The 21342-nt window shown below is 37.9% G+C and overlaps 3 protein-coding genes across 6 annotated transcripts in view; 2 read left to right on the top strand and 1 right to left on the bottom strand.

The window, feature by feature from the left end:
- UGDH (UDP-glucose 6-dehydrogenase) overlaps positions 1–15030 on the top strand; it is a 61315-nt gene extending 46285 nt beyond the window's left edge. The window contains exon 13 of one of the 2 annotated variants that reach the window (XR_012331962.1): positions 14989–15030. The gene's annotated coding sequence lies outside the window, so the exon portion shown is untranslated. Of the gene's footprint in view, positions 1–14985 lie in introns of both variants that reach the window. The other variant, XR_012331963.1, reaches the window with a different exon arrangement.
- Positions 748–15069, bottom strand: LIAS (lipoic acid synthetase). 3 transcript variants are annotated; one of them, XM_004332229.4, is made up of 11 exons: positions 14924–15069; positions 13647–13819; positions 12597–12690; positions 11605–11685; positions 10280–10436; positions 10136–10193; positions 8169–8297; positions 5863–6008; positions 5148–5218; positions 4313–4424; positions 748–1089 (listed from the first exon to the last, which is right to left on the bottom strand). In XM_004332229.4, the coding sequence occupies exons 1-11, from the start codon at positions 14966–14968 to the stop codon at positions 1037–1039; spliced, it is 1119 nt and encodes a 372-aa protein (XP_004332277.3). In that variant the 5' UTR covers positions 14969–15069; the 3' UTR covers positions 748–1036. The 3 variants fall into 3 exon arrangements, 2 of the variants coding, with proteins under 2 accessions (XP_004332277.3, XP_033712837.1); XR_002175012.3 differs by lacking the exons at positions 748–1089; positions 4313–4424 and having other exon boundaries at positions 5863–6004; XM_033856946.2 differs by lacking the exons at positions 10136–10193; positions 10280–10436; positions 12597–12690.
- Positions 15070–15555: 486 nt separating this feature from the next.
- Positions 15556–19620, top strand: RPL9 (ribosomal protein L9). Its single transcript, XM_073805163.1, has 7 exons — positions 15556–15709; positions 15799–15914; positions 16497–16592; positions 17569–17701; positions 18566–18646; positions 19151–19265; positions 19543–19620. The coding sequence occupies exons 1-6, from the start codon at positions 15664–15666 to the stop codon at positions 19255–19257; spliced, it is 579 nt and encodes a 192-aa protein (XP_073661264.1). The 5' UTR covers positions 15556–15663; the 3' UTR covers positions 19258–19265; positions 19543–19620.
- The last annotated feature ends 1722 nt before the right edge of the window (positions 19621–21342 follow it).

Here is a 21342-nt window from a genome sequence, read left to right as displayed (position 1 = left end):
TTTTGAAGGAGGGTAGTTGCCGGAGATGTTAAAATGGAAAGTTGATGGGGTTAATTTTACACAGCAAAATTTGTTAGGATCTATAAGGAAAGTGAGTCAAAGTATATATGGCTCCCTGAGTTAAATTAAAATGTAACTAATTTTCAAAGTTATGCATTTTATAAAAAAAAAATTAGTTCACTTATTTAAAACTTCAAAACAAAATTGGCTATCCAAATTACGTATTTTATAATATTGCCGTCTAAGTACTTCCTTTGTGAGATGTAGTAGAAAAACAGGATTCAGAGTCAAAAGATGAATTTGAGTTCTAGTACTTAGGAAAGAAATTCCTCATTCAGGTCATTACTATGATAGAACACAGCCACCTCACCAGAGTGGTGAGAGGAATGAAAGGAACAAATGGATAGTGCATGTGATGTAGCAAACTATTATAAAATGAGAGTTAATATTTTATTTTTAGGTTATATTTCCCCATCTTGGACAACATCATGGTCTTGGTTTAATAGAGGTCCTAAATAAGCAATCAGCATAAAACTCTTCTGTAGGTATAAAGTAGTCATATCAATGTGAAGAGTCAACACTGAAACTCTTAAGTCTTTCTACATTATTCCAACGATGTTATGCTATTATGCAAAGGACATATGCTACTTATAAGTAAACAGATACAATCTCAATCTATTTTGACTTTCATCACAGTATGTCATTTTTCAGAAATGAAACGTGACAATGATGTATAGAGGCTTAAAAGATTTTCTACAAGTTTTTAATGTATTGTTTAAACTACACTATTAACAGTAAACTCTTACAAAGATGTTTTATGATTACATCATAACAAGCAATTGTTTACTGGGACAAAGAAGATATGCTAAAAGACAAATGAATTATTATAATTAAATATGCACAGCTTATTGATATCTTTCGTAAAACAAAAAGACTGGGATATATCCACTGAAGTTTAGGCATTCTGCCATCACTTCTGTTACCAACTGGAGTCAAAGTTTTAAAATTCCTGTGATCTTGAATGTCTTGTTAAGTGTTAGAGGGCTTTTGTTTTTCTTTTAGCCACCAGACTTTTCAGGAAAAATTCACCTATTTAGGAAAAATAAAAATACATTAATAGCAATTTAAAGTAAACTTCAGAATAATTATACTTCAGTGTTTCCCTTTAAAGAAGACTTTTGTATTTATTGGTGTTTTTCTCTTCTCAAATCTCAATGGCAATAATTTTCTAACCACATATATCTTTGGTACTTTCCTCAACCATAATGCTTAGTCATTATTCTTTTTCTTTTAAAAGAGCTTTTTTTTTCATAAATTTATTTATTGTTCGTTTTTGGCTGTATTGTGTCTTTGTTGCTGCACGCGGACTTTCTCTAGTTGTGGTGACCGGGGGCTACTCTTCGTTGTGGTGCGCGGGCTTCTCACTGCGGTGGCTTCTCTTGTTGTGAAGCACGGGCTCTAGGTGCGTGGGCTTTAGTAGTCGCAGCATGCGGGCTCAGTAGTGTGGCGCACGGGCTTGGTTGCTCCACGGCATGTGGGATCTTCCCAGACCAGGGCTCAAACCTGCGTCCCCTGCATTGGCAGATGGATTCTTTTTTTTTTTAATTATTTATTTTATTTATTTATTTTTGGCTGTTTTGGGTCTTTGTGGCTGTGCGCAGGCTTTCTCTAGTTGCAGTGAGTGGGGGGTACTCTTCATTGCGGTGCACCGGCTTCTCATTGTGGTGGCTTCTCTTGTTGTGGAGCACGGGCTCTAGGCACTCGGGCTTCAGGAATTGTGGCTCGCGGGCTCTGGAGTGCAGGCTCAGTAGTTGTGATGCATGGGCTTAGTTGCTCTGCAGCATGTGGGATCTTCCTGGACCAGGGCTTGAACCCGCATCCCCTGCATTGGGAGGCAGATTCTTAACCACTGCACCACCAGGGAAGCCCAGCGGGTGGATTCTTAACCACTGCGCCACCAGGGAAGTCCCTAGTCATTATTCTTAAAAAACTTTTTCTATCACTACAATTTTTACCATTACTCTTTCTAGTAAAGAAATATTATAAAGGGTGACCCTATTGTATCTGTGGGCTGCTTCTGTGCATTTATTCCACTTCATGTGCACCATCTATTCCTCATCACCGACAAAGTATTGCTGTTGGCACAATTCATTTCAGAGAGCGATTCTGCTACATTATTAGCCCGGATCTGATGTTTATAAAACAGACCTTGCTGCAGTTGAGCAGATTCATTTGATGGCATCTCTTTAGCTTATTCCCCTCTAGGGAAGCAAGAGCTCTCATTTATAATGGGCTTGCTTTCTCTCCACCCCCTAAGACGTGCCTACGCACTAAGTTAGCTGCTTAGAGGGGGCCCTTTCACTTTTCCAGTCATTAGGGTTCCATTTAGTCTATCACTGTTATAGCACGGCTCAAAGCTTATTGGCAGAGTTCAGCACTGCAGGCCCGACTTTATGAGGAGTCTGATGAACTTCTCTGCCATCTTAATACATGAGTAGAATTGTGATGATTGTATCTGTACACAATCACCAAGAATCCTAAGACTCATAACCTTGCCAAGTAATGGAGAGAATAATCCGTGCTGCCCCATGCCTCATCTAAATCTGGTAAGAGTAGAACCATATTATCACATCCTAATCCATCATCTAAATCTAATACTTTGACCTTTTACTGGTAATTTTAAAGGAATTAAAAAGTTTATAATTCACTTCCTCATAATTGTTAGAAATTTTCCTTACCAAAAACAAAAACAAACAAAACAAAACAAAAAACAAACAAAAAAACCCAAACCAACAAAATAAAAAGTCCTTTCAAATGACATTATTCTACTCTGACCACCCTGGAAGCTGATGTTGGTCCTATCCTTTATATATATTTTTAGCTTGCCAATAGTGCTCCTTAAAGAATAAATCACTTATCATTATTGGTTTCCAAAATTCCCACATCCTGTCAGTCAGTGTTGAATCAAATTCTTGGGTTTTATAACTAAGATAAGCTGTTGTTAGTTCATTAAAATGTCTTCAGTTTCTTTACAGGAACACACTGAATATTACTAACATCGGAACATTAATTTTTACAAATAGAATTTATGCCTAATTTTAACACATCTAGGATTTAGACTCCACTATGTAAGTCATTTAAAAGATCATTAATAGTATAACATGGTTTGGACATACCCAAAAAACAACTAGCTGTTTATTCTTGTAATGGCCATTACCACATGACTTTATCTCTTGAAAAAGGCTTTTAGGACTTCCCTGGTGGCACGGCGGTTAAGAATCCGCCTGCCAATGCAGGGGACACGGGTTTGATCCCCGGTCCAGGAAGATCCCACATGCTGTGGAGCAACTAAGCCCATGCTCCACAGCTACTAAGCCTGTGCTCTAGAGCCCGTGAGCCACAACTGCTGAGCCCACGTGCCACAACTACTGAAGCCTGTGCGCCTAGAGCCTGTGCTCCGCTACAAGAGAAGCCACCGTAATGAGAAGGCTGTGCACTGCAATGAAGAGTAGCCTCCGCTCGCCAAAACTAGAGAAAGCCCGTGTGCAGCGATGAAGACCCAACGCAGCCAAAAATGAATAAATAAATTAAAAAAAGAAAAAAAGAAAAAAAGAAACTGGCTTTTATTTTTATAAGTCAGCTCAAGCTACTGATCAAAATAAGAGCCGAAATTACAGAGGTAAAAAAATTGCATTGTAGGACTTCCCTGGTGGCGCAGAGTGGTTAAGAATCTGCCTGCCAATGCAGGGGACAGGATTCAATCCCTGGTCGGGGAAGATCCCACATGCTGCGGAGCAACTAAGCCCGTGCACCACAACTACTGAGTCTGTGCTCTAGAGCCCGTGTGCCACAACTACTGAAGCCTGTGCACCTAGAGCCTGTGCTCCGCAACAAGAGAAGCCACAGCAGTAAGAAGCCCATGCACCGCAAGGAAGAGTAGCCTCCGCTCGCCGCAACTAGAGAAAGCCCGTGTGCAGCAACAAAGACCCAATGCAGCCAAAAGTAAATAAATAAATTAATAAGTTAAAATAAATAATTGCACTGTAGATAATAAAATTACACTAAACATTTCCATAGGGAAAATAACCTTATGGATTTTTTTTCCTGTTGCTTCTGGGAGGAAAAACACAAAGATATTAATGCAAGCAGCAATGTTGTCAAATAGATACTTACCCTTACGGAGCAAAGTTCCTAAAGATATTTCAGGAAAAAAAAATTTTTTTTCTTCCCCACAAAAGACAACCATAGCTATTATCATTTTAATGTGGAAAATTACAGACTAAATAGAACCATGCTCTGCAGTCTAACTTACCTGCTTTATATGAAGAACGCACCAGAGGGCCACTTGCAGTATAATGAAATCCAAGTTCATTTCCTACTTTTTCCCAGTATTTGAACTTTTCAGGAGTAATGTATTCTTCAACCTAGATTTAAAGAATTAATTCTAGATTCTTGAATTTTCCTAAATCATTTCGGTTCTATACAAAAATCTACTTGTTGGCTACTCGGTCAGAACGTAATTATAGTGAAATTAGAGAAGGGGGAAACATATCAATTTGGAATTACATTAGCTATTCCAAAAGGGAAAGAAAATGAGACTATTTGTAGAGATTATATATCTGTATCATTCCTTTATTGACCAACAGGTACAATCAAAAATTAGTCACACCTATTTCTATAAGATTCCTGACAGAAAAAAAAAAAGATTCCTGAGGACAAGACTGTGTTACTCATCTTGTATCTTCTGCTCGGCACTGTGTCTGGCACATGGTCACTACTCAAGAAATGTTTTTTGAATGAATGAATAAATGTCCAATATAGAAATAGGGAGACCTACTTTTCTTTCTTACTTCACTTCTGGCTCTCATATAATTCTAAAACAAATCACAAGATCACCAAGTGTGAATGAACACAACTTTCCAACTTAAAAATTTTTTTCCTGTAGGTCACTTAAGTTATACAACTTGGGGGGCAGCAAATAAATGCCAGTGTAGCTGCTTTATGCAGATAATAAAATGGAAACTGGAACTTAGAAATATACACGGAACACTACACTAAAAAGCCAGCAGCTTCTTAATTTTACCTAAAGAAAATAAAGATTTAATTCAGATTACCATTAAACATTTGGCAATTTATGGTAGTTGTACCTTAAGGTGGCGCTTTGTTGGCTGCATATATTGTCCTAAGGTCAAACAGTCCACATCTGCTTCACGAAGTACTACAGGAAAAAAAGCACACGTTACATAAGCAGATGTTTCTACAATGCTAACTGTATGCATTGTTGTAAAGAGCAGCTTTTAATTATTATTTGAACTTATTACTCTTTGAACCAATAAATAACTGTAAGTTGGCCAAGGATCTTCAGGTAAAATAAAAGCTTTCATATTTTAAAAGTTAAGAAGCGCAAGAATCACAAAGCAAATGGATTTAATGGACTAAGGTTCAGCGAAGTCCAAAGCACACCATGTTGTGTAACGATTCTATAAGTAAGCACTTCCTCAAAGGCCTGAATTCATCCTAGTCATCTTTGGATTGTCAGTGCTTGACAGAGCTCCTGGTACCTGGCTGGACTCAAAAACTGTCTAATGAGTGAATAAGTGGACAAAATCATGTTTTCAGTTGATGAAAGGGTAAGAAATAAAATGGGATGCAAATTTCATATCCTGAGCATCCTGTACATCATTACATAAAGTTTTAAGAAAACATACTTCCTTTCCTGCTGTTTACAACACATACTATACATATGTTCTCACTGGCACTTTCACTGAGACTATGGAGAAAGCATTAACAGGTCCTTCAAAGTGGAACTCCTGCTATTACTCAAATTAAATGGAAAAGAGTTTTCATTTTCAATTTATTTACCTTTCATCATTGCATATACTTGCTCGTCATTCTCACCTAAACCCAACATTATAGATGTTTTAGAAATAACATCAGGTCGAACTTTCTTGGCATGTTTCAGTATGCGTAGAGACTGGTCAAAATTGGCCCGGGGATCACGAACCTTCCTTGAAAACAGCAAAGCTGTTGTCAGCATGAATAACCACAAGCTCAACTAAGTACATAATTATGCAAGCAACGTGAAAGACCAGAAAAGTACATTCTGGACATCATGCTACATCATATGGTTCAATGGTAACATTTTTGCACAAATTTCTAAGTGCTACTTTAAGAAAGAAAATCAGGCTTCACTAGGCCCCCAACTCTGTTGACTTTTCAGGCCTTTCAAGCCTGGGGCAGAGAAAATGAGAATGGAAGTAATGAATGAAATAATTCATTTTATGAATTACTCATTGAGAAACCAGGATTCCGAAGCTGAGAATAAGTGATTAGAAGAGTAGTCAAGAGAGAAGGGGAAAAAAGTGGAAGAAAATCTCGATACTGAACAAAGAAAAAACCATTTAACCTGAACCATTTCAGAGGAATGAAACTTTTATGTTCATTTCTAAAGACTAAGCTGCCCTCTGCTGGTAAGTATATAGCTTGACATCTCTTAGGTAAAAAAATACATGATTCTGGAATTTTCACTGCAAAGGATAATGTTTTTTATTATTTTTAAAAATTAATTAATTAATTTAATTTTTGGCTGTGTTGGGTCTTCGTTGCTGCGTGTGGGCTTTCTCTAGTTGTGGTGAGTGGGGGCTACTCTTTGTTGCGGTGTACTGGCTTCTCATTGCAGTGGCTTCTCTTGTTGCGGGGCACGGGCTCTAGAGCACAGGCTCAGTAGTTGTGGCGCACGGGCTTAGCTGCTCCGCAGCCATGTCGTATCTTCTGGGACCAGGGCTTGAACACGTGTCCCCTGCATTGGTAGGTGGATTCTTAACCACTGTACCACCAGGAAGTCCTGGATAATGTTTTTAAAATGAAAACAGAGAAACTGGCACCCACTGGTGGTGGTATCATGAGATATGACAGGGTTGGAACAGGCTGTGTGCTAGACTTCAACAGGGGCCAAACCAACATGGCTTAAATGGATAAGGCCCAAAGGACACAAAGTTGGTGATGTTAAATCAGCCTTCATTTGAATTCTAATGTACCTTTATTCTGTGTAATTGATTTGTTGTTATGGTTGTTATTTTTAATCAGAGACCAGTTCACAGGGAAGAGAGGAAACAAATTAATAAATTTTAAAATAATCACAGAGACTTCTCTGGTGGTCCAGTGGGTAGGACTCCATGCTCCCAATGCAGGGGGCCCAAGTTTGATACCCAGTCGGGGAACTAGATCCCACATGCATGACACAATGAAGATCCCTCATGCAGCAACTAAGACCAGGTACAGCCAAGATAAATAAATAAATAAATATTAAAACACACACACATACACACACACAATTGATAATAAGGAAATTACTTTTTGGAAGTTATTTCTCCACTGAATTCAAGTCATGCTCCCTAATATATTTATGATTTAGTGGAAATGCTGGTTATTGTTTATCCTACTTCTTTCTTTAACACAGAATAATGTGTAGAACCTAATAAAATCACTATCAAATGCTTTACTAAAATAATGAAAATGAATTATTAATCTTGCCCCAAATTTTTCATTTTTCTGAAATATGAAGTTACTTATTGATGTAGAATAACAATCTGTAATTATTCCTAACTACTAAAATCATTAGGAAGAGTAAGACAGCATAGTATCTACTTTTTAAGAGAGATCTGAAATACATCTGAGTGTACTAGGTTTTTCTTCAGCATCATTTACTGCATATATTATTGCCAAGTGGATGGTTAAAAGACTTTTTTTAGAACTACAATCAAAGCAATTGCTCGAGTAAGTTTTTCTTCTTGAAAACTGTTCTTTGAAAAAAACAGCTCGTTGGTACCTGCAATGATACTTTACAAAAAAAAAAAAAGAAAAAAAAGATGCTCATTATGTGTGTGTGTACCAAAATGTATACACACATGTATAAATATATAAGTATATATATTACACTTAGATGTTAGTAATTGATACTACTTGGTGGAAATATTATGGGTGATGTTTACATTCTTTTTGTTGGCTACATTTTTTTATTTTTCTGCAATAGACATATGTTGTTTTTGTTTAAAAACCGAGTTCACTTTATAAAAGCGAATTACAAAGTTCTCCCCTGAAACAAGTGAGAAAATGTAGCAGATTCTGACCCTCCAAACTTCCCAACATTACTCTGTATATGAAATCACCTTTGTAATTCTGGAACTGTTTCTACATTATGTGCATACACATCTAATCCTGACAGAGCAACTTTTTCTATTGCTTTAAGATCTCCTCGGAAATCAGGGGTGAGACATTCCACAAGGATTTTCGGATTCCTAGGGTGAAAAAGAGATAAGTGTCAAACTGAGGAAAAGAACTGACATAACTGTTGCTCAAAATAGGAGCCACCAGTACTCATTCAGTATCAGTTTCAACACGGTAAGCTTTAGAACCTTGCCAAGAATAGCATGAACACACAAATGTTTATATATGAACTGTTAAATGAAAAACAAACAAAAAACCCCCCAAAAAACCAAACAAACCTATAACATCAAATAATGTGCACACTGTGGTTAAAACACATATGCATGTAAATAATGATCAGAATAAATTTTGGTAAATTTTGGGATTATATAGAATTTTAAACTTTATTAAGTAGGTATTAAAAAATTGTTTAAAGGAATTCAAATATAAAACATTAAATATAAAATAACCATTGTATTTTTTTAGAAAATAAATTGGGATATCTCTTATGTGAATGCAAATATTAATTCCTTTAATTCTGCATTCTTTTAAAATTCATGAATAGTGCCCTCCTCGCATCCTCTAGACAAATACTTCACAAGTGCTCTGACCTTTAAAAACTATCTTCTGAGTTGCTGAGTCATGAGCTTTGCTTAAATGAAATACAAGCTAAACATTAATCTTCCTATTTATATTCTGGCTATATTTATGCATTCAAGCATTAAAATATGAACTAGGTCATAAAGCTGCTCCCTTTGACAAGTAGTAGAAATGACTGGGAAACTAAAACTTTTTCACAAACCCAACTGCAAAGTTTTTTTTGGAGCTGTTTCATGCGAGAACAGATGTAGAAAGGACCACATACACACCCTCCCATGGATACAAGAGATGTTCAAAGAACACATCTTGTAACCTACGGTTTTTTTAACTGCAAGTTGAGACTCATTAGTAGTTTGTCAGATCAATTTTGTGGGTGGCAAACAAAACTTTTTTTAAATGAACTGTAAAAAAATAAAATAGAAAATATTGGGGGAATCACTGAAAAAATATTTACTGAGGGTGCTAGACTAGTACTGAGCTGTAGAAAATAAGCATAGGACTTTCCTGGTGGTGCAGTGGTTAAGAATCCGCCTGCCAGTGCAGGGGACATGGGTTCGAGCCCTGGTCCAGGAAGATTCCACATGCCTTGGAGCAACTAAGCCTGTGCACCACAACTACTGAGCCTGCGCTCTAGAGTCCGCAAGCCACAACTACTGAAGCCCGCGCACCTAAAGCCCATGCTCCACAACAAGAGGAGCCACCGCAATGAGAAGCCCACGCAGCACAATGAAGAGTAGCCCCCGCTCGCCACAACTAGAGAAAGCCCGCGCAGCAATGAAGACCCAATGCAGCCAAAAATAAATTAATTAATTAAAAAAAAAAACCTCCTTTTTAAATGCTTTTTAAATACATAGAATTTACATGTTAATAAAATGTGAGTTATGGGTAAAATTCCCAGGGCATATCAATAGTGATAAAATTTATATCAAGATTACATATTTTAACAATGTGGGAGTTTATCTCATCCTAACTTCTTCTAGATGATGGTTTATTTAAATCAGTGCTAGGAAGATTAGTTTTATACTTCTCATAAAATTACTCAAAGTTTAGACTGATACTCAAATATGAAGGAGGGGCTCTATGGACTAAAGGTCCATGAATAAGTTTGTGTCCCTACATCCCTAAAATTTCTGCGAATATGTATCTGTATGTTTGAATACGACTTTTCTGGAGAAAAGACCACATAATTTCCAGCAGATTATGAGACAGGTTTATAATCCCCACAAAAGGTTAATAACCACTGCTTTAAGGTAAAGACCTAAAATAAACGGAATTTACATGGATCAAAAGTCCTTAAATTACACAAGCAAATGCAAAAACAAGTAAGTACCTTTCCTTTAAGTAAGACACAGTCTTTGCAAAGTGCTCAGCTCCTCCATCAGGCATATCTAGAAACAAAAGAGTCCATTGCTTAAGATGATGTCATAACTTGATAAGAGCCAATTTCTGGAAGAGGTAATGACGATGCACTAACCATCTCGATCCACAGACGTCAGGACTACATAATCCAGACCCCACTCTGCAATTGCCTTTGCAGTATTGTAGGGCTCATTGGCATCCAGTGGAGGTGGATTTCTTGCAGTCTTAACAGAACAAAATCTACAACCTCTTGTACATGTGTCACCCATCAACTAGAATAGAGATGTTACAATTTAAATCAAATAAACAGATGACTTAGAGAATGTAATGTTAAGGGAATAAAACTGCAATGAATGTATAAACTTTGATTCTGTTTTTAAGAAATTTAAAACATTCAAAGCTAAACAATACAGTTAAGGAATACAAACATATATGGTAAAACTAAAGAAAAAGAAAGGCAAGGGATAAAACCAGAGATTTCCATTATGGAGTATTCAGAATCACTCCTTCCTTCAAGAATTGACATTGCATAACTTAGATAAACTCTCTGGTTGGCTCTGTATTATTCCAGAAGGAGCTCTATCTCATAAGAATCCCCAGCTCCTCGTCTAAATAGTCTCTTGCTGATATAACTCAACAGTTTATCAGACATTCCCCAGACAAGTATGAACTTTCAGTTGCACATAATTTATATTTAACCCAATACTTCAATCTCCAAACTCCTCTGTATAAATAATATGGTAGATTGCACTGTTAATCCCATTTCTTACTCTATCATATTAAGATTATACATCTCACCCACTGCCATGTAACTTGCAGGACCCGCCTACTTGGGGAGGAAGTTATGTCTCTACTCCCACTCATGCTTGGCTTGAGTGGCTTATTTTGGCCAATAGAATGATAGCAGCCATGATGAAGCAGAAACCTCAAATGTGCATGGATGGCTTGCCCTCTTGTGCTCCTTCCATCCTCCATGATAAGAATATGCCTTGGAGAGCCACCGGTCCATGAATAAAGCTCTCTAGAGCAGACCTGAATCCAACCTACTTCCTGGAGTCCAGCTTAGCCCAGTCAAGAACAGATGAACACAGGCCAACTGAAAGTCCCATAAGGGAGAAAAATAAATGCTTATTATTTAAGGGGCAAAATGAATAACAAGTTAAGCCAACATGAAGAACATTTCCAAAAATTAATAGAAGAGATATGTCAAGGCAGCACATGATTAACCATCAGGTAGATGGAAGAATCAATAACAGACTTATTCAGAGAAGGGTGAGATCATCACAGGCTGGATTATTCTGTCGGGTTTTTTCCCACATTTCTCATAAACTCATATGTAACAAGAAATCTGATCAGAGATTCATAATGTATATTTGTAGGAGAAAGACATAAAACATTTCCTTTCAGTCTCTAGACTTTAGAATTTGAGGCTGGGCTTACCATGATTGTGGCAGTGGCAGTGGCATGTTCTCCGCCCCCCCAACACTCTCCAATATTGGGACATCGAGCTTCCTCACACACCTGTGGGTAAAAGGGAACTGAGTACCGTCAGGTTGAAAAAACTTACCAACTGAGCAAATTAGTCAACAGGCATGTTTACACTATCCATTCTTCACAGCATATTTATGAAGAAATTCACTATTCAAAAATGCTGTTAAAACTGTCGAAGTATATAGATATTAGGATTCCATTTTTAAATTAAAAACGATATGAAGGGGGCTTCCCTGGTGGCGCAGTGGTTAAGAATCCGCCTGCCAATGCGGGGGACACGGGTTCGAGCCCTGGTCTGGGAAGATCCCACATGCAGCGGAGCAACTAAGCCCGTGCGCCACAACCACTGAGCCCGGGCGCCTAGAGCCCCGAACCCCATGCACCGCAACGAAGAGTAGCACCCACTCGCCGCAAGTAGAGAAAGTCCACACGTAGAAACGGAGACCCAAAGCAGCCAAAAATAAATAAGTAAATTTTAAAAAAACAAAAACAACAAAAAAAACCTATATGAATGTATATATTTTACATGTGCAAATAAAAAGCCCTGCAAGAGTATATGTTGAACAGTTAAAGTGGTATAACAGTTAAACATTTGAGATTGCACATAGGATGCTTCACATTTAATATACCCTTTCCAACAAGCATGTACTTAATTTGTAATATAAAACACACAAAAACCCTCATTCCCGAAACTGCAGAAAAAAATTTTTTTTGTTTGTACTGTTAAATGAAAGGTTAAAAAATACAATTACTTTTTGTTTCTTTTGCAGGGAAAATAATCTTTAAATGTATTTCCATTACTGAGAGTAATGTATCACCAAACATCTTTATTTACTTTCCTTGCTATTTTTGATATGTATTTTATTAATTTTTAAGTTACATATATATGGAAAAATTATGGCTTCTGGTAAAGAGGGATATTTAACCCTCTGATAACTTACTGTATGAAGATTTAAATTCCGCAACGTATTTTTCAGTTTATTGTAATTTTTCCCCATGGGAATCTCTGTCTTTAGCCATGGAGGTAGTCTTAACCTGAGGAAAGCCAAATATAACTATACATTAACAAGTATGTTCCCAAATAATCACACAGCTTTGAAGTTACTCTGCTCTATTACAATTCCTAGTTAGGAATTTTCCCCCCATAATCCTGGATTAACTCTTTTAATTTCTGCCATAGGAGTAATAACAGAGAATGAAATCTAGATTTGCTCAAACCACTTTCGAAAACACCTATAACTGTGTCTAGCAGGGCACTGTGCTCATGTCTACTTTTGCAAAGGCACAGAGTAACACCAACCCAATAAAAAAATGAAGAAGCTTTTGAACATCTCATTCCCTAAAAAATAATACTGACAAAAAGTTCTAAATTTGTTCAGATTAAGGAGAGACCCCCACAAGTGGACTTTCTGCTCTACATTCTAGATTTTGATAGTTATTAAGTGGAAAAAAATCTAAAATTTGGAGTGAAGACTACATTTCCTCAGGTTCCCTTTGACTTCCACCCACTTGTGATCTATAAGTTGCTAGGTAAAGTATCTCCCAATACAATTTGCTCTCTGCACTAAATTCCCTTACAATTCTTTTAAACTAAGGCATGCTATCCATAGAACATATGTACATTGACTAGGCGAAGCAACAAGTTAGATCACCGACACCCAGTAACAATGAAAAACTTATTGAAGTGTAATAGACTAGTAACAAGGTGATAATCTTTGCTCTCTGAAGAAATTTGTTGCTGGGTGGAAAATGGGAGATGGTGGTGTAGGATGGCTAAGTCCTAGGAAGGTTAAAGAAAAACTGTCAGGGCAGAGAGAAAAGAAATAGATTCCAACAATCTCACCTATTCTATGTTTGTTATCACTTCTTTCTAATGATGTTTAGCTAAATTTAACAAGCTGATTAAAAATATACCCTAGGGCTTGGTTATATCTGAAAATGATGCACTATGAAGAAATGGGACATTAAAATTACCTCAAAATTTCAATTACCTTTCTCCTTTCTGGCGTTTTAAGTCTCCTTTATATTCGTCCCAGGTGCTCTTGTCTGCTAGATCACCAGATACAAAATCTTGAAGGTCTGGTCCATTCTGCAAAAATTTCTTTTTTTTATCTGGCAAGGAACTTACTTCTCTGACTGGACTGCATAAATATCTTCCAAATACCTAAACAAAGGGTTCATTATGACATGTATTTAGTGGGGTTTGGAATAACTTAGTTTTAACCTATTTTAATACCTAAAAGGAAGGGTAAAACCCAGAGAACTGATTCAGAAATTATGTCAAACTATTTACAAGCTCTGTGTAGGAGCTGAGAATCTAAGATTAAGGAGGACCCAAGGGGAACAAACCAAACCTAAAGGAGAATGGGAGCTGACCATTTCCTGCTGGATTTAGAATAGATTTGGAAACCATTGGAACTGGCTAACATGCCACACTCTTCATGTAACCCATTTAGGTACTAAAAGTCTGTTTTTCAAGTTTAAATTGCAATAAGGAAGAAGACGCTACAGCTTTGAATTTTCTATTCCTGACTTGAGTCAAGGACGTTTAAATGAAATTTGAAGTAAATCTCTCTGCTTTGGACTTTGGATAAGCATATGTGTTAAAACGTAGAAGTGCTCAACTAGTTTCACAGAACTTGAAGAAGGGAAACCAAACCTAATGTTTTAATTTTCTAGGTTACATTCTGTGTTTAAAGAAGGAAGTCACTCAATATGTATTTGACCATAAGAAGCCATTGGCTTCTAGATCTGAACACACACGGACAAGACAGCCAAAACACTATAAAATTCAAGTCAGTACTTATTAAGCAAAAGAACCTTCAAGAATTAAAAAAAAAAAATACAGTGCCTATTAATGTTGCACGATTGCTATTGTACTTGCCCAGGTCTCCCACTCGAGTCTAGAGCATAGATTTGGGTTCTAATTGCCCAAACTGGTGTCTAGTACACAAGAGCTCAACACAAAGCAGTAATCTGGAGTGCTCACCGCAGTGGTCCTATAACGCTCCAATAAATAGAGTACAAATCACTGATACGCAGAAAAAAAGCTCTCAGCGCCAGCCAGAGAGACCTACAAACAAACCAGTACCAGAGACTTAACCTCGTTGGGGTGTCGGAAGAATTAAATTAGATACCACAAGAAAAATGTTTAGAACAGTACGTGGCTCGAAGTAAACACTCAGTAAGTGCTGGCATTATTGGGCGTTCTAAAGGGATGGGAGCCCCCTCCCGCCCACGCCCGCACCCTGCTCGCCCCGCAGCTCACCCGGGGGCCCACGGTGCGGACCGCGCCCCCGCAGCGTAGAGACATCTCTCTTTTTTTTCTAGCAGGGCCGAGCGATCACTAATTTCCGGGAAAAAAAGATGGAAAAACCGTCACTCGATTTATGACCGACAAGCTGAGCCACACCTGACCCTGTGGAACCTGCGCTGCTCCGCGATTGGCTGCTTTAGCCTAGTAGCGTCGCGCGCTTATGACGCAATACGCAGTACTCCTACGGCCTATAAGAACGTGATGACGAAAGACGCTCTCTCTTTGCCGCATCTACTGCGAGGTGAGGTTGGTTACTGTAATCGGTGGGCCTTGGGTATCTGAAGCCATCGGCTCAGGGAAAGCCAGCGGCGCCAGTCTGGTCCTCGGAAGCCCTATTTTGGTTGTCTCCCCACGCGGCGAACGCCATATGAATTTGGTGGCGATGGCATTCGAGCCCTGTGCTGGGCTTTTAGGCCTACTCCCGCTCCTCAACCTTGCCGGGATGGCGCCGGCTTGATGGGAGTCCCAGGGTTGCGTTGAGCGGGAGTTGGCCCGTTAGGCTTATAACACCCGCAGAGGAGCTGCTCCTTCCAGGCCAGAGCGTAGTGGGGGCCGCTCTCCCTGCTGGTCCTCCCGTATCCTTCCCGGGATTTTTGCCTGCGGTCTCCGGTAGGAGTGGAGGTCCGTGTATCGTAGTTTGGTCGAAAACAGGTCCTCTGCGGCCTTCTTACCCCAAGTGTTTGTATTTCAGAATGAAGACCATTCTCAGCAATCAGACTGTCGACATTCCAGAAAATGGTACGAGACTTGGTGCTTGCATTTTTCTTACATCTTTACTACACGCTCTATACCTTGTTCCGAGACCTCACGAATACGTTCTCTCCTAGTCGACATTACTCTGAAGGGACGCACAGTTATTGTGAAGGGCCCCAGAGGCACCCTGCGGAGGGACTTTAATCACATAAATGTAGAACTCAGTCTTCTTGGGAAGAAAAAGAAGAGGGTGAGTTTTTGTTTTTTGACACTTCAGTTGCTTGTTTGGAAGGTTGTGATTTAAGAGCATCAAATTGGGTTGCTTTTAAAATTATGGAATTGAGGTTCAGTGTTTTAACTTAAAATTTGATGTCCAGAAGCGTAACTAGTTTCGGTGTTGCTGCTTCAGTGAAATTGGAAAACGAGATTCTGAACAGAGTGGGTTATAAAAGATCAATACTAGTAGTTGTCATTCGTATCAAGTGCTGTTACAAGTTAAGTTTATTTTTCTTCTGATTGTTTTGTAAGAATCCTAGGAATGCAGCAGTAGATCTTTTAAACCTGGTATTTTAGTTTTCCAGGAGTGAAGTTTGATGCAGCTTCTACAAAACTTGTGTTCTGGGTTTTCATTCCTCTGTGAAGTAGTAGTGTACCTGTAATGTACAGTAACAAAAATGTTAATTGAGGGCTTTGTGGTTTAATTTTTCCTTGAAAATCGTGTTTTAATTTGGGCAAATACTAGAATCTAGAGTACTTACTGTGAATAAATGGACTTTTTTCCAAGCCTACTTACTACCAGAAAGAATTTTCTAAAGTTTTTGTTCTGTTACAGCTCCGGGTTGACAAATGGTGGGGGAATAGGAAGGAACTGGCCACTGTTCGCACTATCTGTAGTCATGTACAGAACATGATCAAGGGTGTTACACTGGTAAGCAGGTTAACCAGACTACTTTGTTTTGGAAGGGGAGGTTTTTCAGCTGTGATTTACGTATGCAACATAAATGTCTCCTGCAGAGAATAGATTATGCATGTAACTTAGTGAGTTATGTGTACTTACTAAGTACGTGGGAAAAAGTGTTCTTGGCAAATGTGTTTAATAGGCATTCCTGGGTCTTAGGATTAAGTGATGTGAGTAAAGATTGAGTGATAAATAAGAGTAAAGACCAGATGGTCTTAATAGTATGCTGATGGTGTTTTTTCCACACAAAATAGGACTCATCTTCGGGGTGAATTTTTTTTTTATATATAAAAAATGTAACATACAGGGTAGGCTTTGGTTTCTTGTTTTATCCCTGTCACCACCAGGACCTCTTGTAGGGATAGAAAAAGGTGGACCTAATTTCTGAGCTCCTTGTCCATTTCCTTAAAAACATAACAGGTTAGGTTCCTTGAGGGCAGGGGGCCTGTCTTGGTGTCATCAGTTCTTGGAATCTGGCGTACCTTAGTAACTCAGTATGTTAGCTTGATGTCCAAGATGAAGGGCTTCTCCTTTAATGGGAAACTAGCATTGTTTACTGTGGGCATAGCAGGTGGTAAAATACATGCTTCCTTAAGGAGCTTCACAGTCCAGTGAGGAGACACAGAAACACATGTTTTTGTGTAAAATTGTTGTAAGGATTGGTATAGGTGATACATTTTACAAAACCTTGACAATGAGTGCTGCGTGAGAACTGTTTGAGTTTCTTTTGTCAGGAAGGAGGAAATTTTCCTCTAAAGTCTCCATTGATAATTTCTAGAGATTTGGTCATCCTTTTCTAGGTGCAGGGAGGGAGACAGCCTTGACAAATATGTAAATGTTCCCTATAAAAGGGCAACTCCTTGGTTTTCAGAGAAAAACTGGAAATCCTGTCTTTCAAATTTCTCAGCATTGCTAATAGTTTGTTTATTTTGTTTATTTAACCTAGGGCTTCCGTTACAAGATGAGGTCTGTGTATGCTCACTTCCCCATCAACGTTGTTATTCAGGAGAATGGTTCTCTTGTTGAAATCCGAAATTTTTTGGGTGAAAAATACATCCGCAGGGTTCGGATGAGGCCAGGTATGGTTTAGAAATTTTCTTTCTACTTGTGAAGGCTGGTATTTTGGGTTAGCTATAAATAAGACCAGATTTATTTCAGAATTATCCAGTTTGATTATGGCTTTGTATCATATTTATACCAGTTGTGGTTCCTCAAGGCTTACATTTGGGGTAGTTTGCAGGCCATGGGAGCTGTGATTGGTTTTGCAAACTGAAATCCAAAAAAAGACCCATTTGAAAAGAGGTTAATACCTAGATTTCCTAGTTTCAGGTCTCAGCTCTCAGTGTCAACCTTGGGCAGATTACCTCTATGTAGCTCATTTTACTCATCTGTAAAATTGGGAACATCTCATGATTAAATGACTTGAAATTGAAATGCGCTTTAAAAATAGTTCTTGTCTGATGCATAGTTAACACTGAAGCATTAGAAAGTTTTAAAACTTAGTGCTCTTGATGCTTTTTGATTCCGTTGAATTGTGGGGGTGGGAAGAAGGGATTGTACCAATTAATGGCTCTACAGAAATATTACATGATAGTTGCTATGGTCAGCAGTACTTAATGAGAACCCTGAGGTGAAAAATGAGCTTTGAGGGAAAGCAAATACACAGTAGAAGTAAGACTGGATACAAATCTTTGTACAGCTAAATCCTACTAGCTGGATACCTTTTTCTCATATTCCTTAATTGAATCATAGTCTGTAATCAGTCTGGGACAGATTCATTCAAGCAGGAATACAAGATTGGCCCAGATAATACAGATTCTGTTACAAAACAATTCTTTTGGTGTGTGGAATTTTAAATGGAATAAATTGCTACTTAATTTAAATATTTTAAATAATGCTACAAATCTTATGTTGACACTATGCACATGCTCTTACCTTTTTAGGTGTTGCTTGTTCAGTATCTCAAGCCCAGAAAGATGAGTTGATTCTTGAAGGAAATGACATTGAACTTGTGTCAAATTCAGGTTTGTATGTTTACTGTGCCTGATTACGCCCATAAAATCTTACCTAAATCTTGTAGTTGAATACATGATATATGTTCTTTTAGTGAGCTTTTTTTTTTCATCCGTTTATTTTACTTACAGTGTTCCGTGAGGATTTTGTAAAGGCACTGGTCAGTCAGTTAAAAACAGATCTGGGAACTCTGTGTACAGAAAAACAAACATGTGAAGGCACAAAAGAAAAGACTCTTAAGTACATTGGATATTAATAGGGACAAAAGGACTCAAGTTTAATTTGTTATACCTCTAATAGAGCAATCAAACATAAGTAACTAAATAAAAAATATTACGGGAAAGGAGAGAGAAATGAGATAGACAAAAAGATTGGTGAGTTTTTTTAAATTGTGGGACCCTAATAAACTATCCCAAAGATACTTGGGTTTTGAGTATATAGCATATAATAAAATACTTGCTTATGATTTGGGTTTGACTGATAAAATAATTGCCTTATCTTTTTCACTCTTACAGCTGCTTTGATTCAGCAAGCCACAACAGTAAAAAACAAGGATATCAGAAAATTTTTGGATGGTATCTATGTTTCTGAAAAAGGAACAGTTCAGCAGGCTGATGAATAAGATCTGAGGTAGGTTCTTGTAATGTCCATATAAATTTTATTAACTGCTTTAGTTGGGGGTCTTAATTGATTAAGAGACTTAAACTGGAGGTGTAGCAAAGGTAGAAAATGGAGACCTGCATTCTGGAACACAGTAAATTTGGCAGAATAAGAGATAGAATTGACACATTTTTACTATGAACCAGTAAGTCATAATTTTAAAGTATGTTTTAGATGATTCAGAGTAGAACTTTTCTGGGCAAGGATATTGATGGAGATTTACTGACATTTTCATTTCTTTTTACAGTGATCCAGTTACAGAAACCACAAGAGGCCAGGCTCATATGTGATATTTTAAAAATGAATAAAAGCTCTTTTGACTTGAGACTTTTTCTTAAATTGATTACCCTTTCCAACTATTTGGCCAGTAAGCAGCTAAGTAAATTCTAGTGTGCTAAGAACAATAACAGAAGGAATAGGAGGGTTTTTTTTAGTAAGACTTAATGGGAGAAGTGGTTTGAAGGAATAGCAAGGGTATTTCAGGCAAGAGGAATATGGGTAACAGTGACTGGCAACACTGTGGTTGTTCATTATTGGATGAAGAAATTTGGGAGATGTCCTGAAGGTATGTGTAATTTCGCAGAGGCACGAATTTGAATATTTGTGAGGGCAAGTGCCTGAGTTGCAGTAACCTTGTGTGAAAAAGCAGCTGAGAAGTAATACAGTCTTAGTAAGAATTAGAAGATGGAGTTAATTTATATTCATGATAAACATGGTTGCTGTGGCCCAAGGTTCTCTGTTTTAGCGTAATTCCAGCCGTTTACTCCTTTGTCCTAGTCCTTGATGTCTAAAAAAAAATTACAACCCTTCCATAGTCTCTTCATTCCATGTGTCATGCTTTAGATGCACTACTGTACTAGACTATCTTAATAGGATTGCCTCTAAATCTCTTCTTTGATAGAAACTCCAACTTTCTGATTTCTCAGGCAAAACTTAACATTCAAGTTTGATTTCTCTAACATCCTGTGTGTCTAGTCTGTTAGAAAAATCTGTGGGCTGTGCCTTCAAAGTAAGGTATGTTCAGGGCCTAAGCAAGGAAAAATAAAACCCATTTGGAGCATAAGGATCTTAAAAGATCTTCATTTAGATAAATGAAATTAATTTTTACATTGAGTTAATAATCTTTGGTTTGATAACAATGGTTAAGTATTTAAGAAATGGATGAAATTGTAAATGCAAGTTTGGCTTTGAAATATTTTAGATGAGGTTTGGGGTAGGCATTGGATGGGGTTCTAGGTCTAGGGTTTCAATACATTGATATTTGTTGAAGCTGAATGATGGGGATTCATTATACTATTCCTATTTGCATAAAGTTTTGAAATTTTTCACAATTAGAAGATGAAGCCAAACCCTTTAAACTGATCCACCCTTGCTCCTCCCTCCCCCATCTGTTCTCAGTAGTAGCCAGAATGCATTTTTCAAACTCCCTCATAACCTTTCTGACCACACTGACTGAGCTGACCTTCCTGCTCCTCAATACCACTGCCTTAAAGCCTTCAAGTTGTCTTTCCCTTTGGAGTGACAGGTTATCTTGAAGTCTATAGTCCAGTGTTTTCAGTGAAGCCTACGTTGACCCTCCAATTAATTGTGCTCATTCCTTATGCCCATCCTAGCATACCCTTGCCCTGCTAAACTTGTTGTCCATTGTATTTATAATGTAATATTAATAGTTTACTTTGTTATGTATTGATTGTATGCTTTTTTCCTGCTAGAGTCTGACCTTCATGAGGATGTGGTCTTTTCTATCTTTTCTACACTGGGATATTCCAAGTAAAGAACCTGGAAAAATGTCTGGCATTTAGCTGTTTGCTGAGTGAATGGTTCCCAGATTGCCAGGGATATTCAAGTTATGCAGATTCAGTAATAGTAATGGGACTAGAAAGATGTTTTGGAAGGTGTTGACAGAATTTGAGGGTTGAGGAAGTAATTTCCAAGTGGTAACATTGCAGAGGGATAGAGAGGTGTTACTGTTGAAGAGTGTCAGCATATAGGCGGTAGTAGCAGCTGTGGGAGTAAGTGTGATGCTCTCCAAGAGTGAAGTGGGTGG

This window comes from Tursiops truncatus, chromosome 5 (assembly GCF_011762595.2).
Source record: "Tursiops truncatus isolate mTurTru1 chromosome 5, mTurTru1.mat.Y, whole genome shotgun sequence".
NCBI lineage: Eukaryota > Metazoa > Chordata > Mammalia > Artiodactyla > Delphinidae > Tursiops > Tursiops truncatus.
The sequence above is the reverse complement of the archived record's forward strand: the minus strand, read 5'-3'. Positions and strand labels throughout refer to the sequence as shown.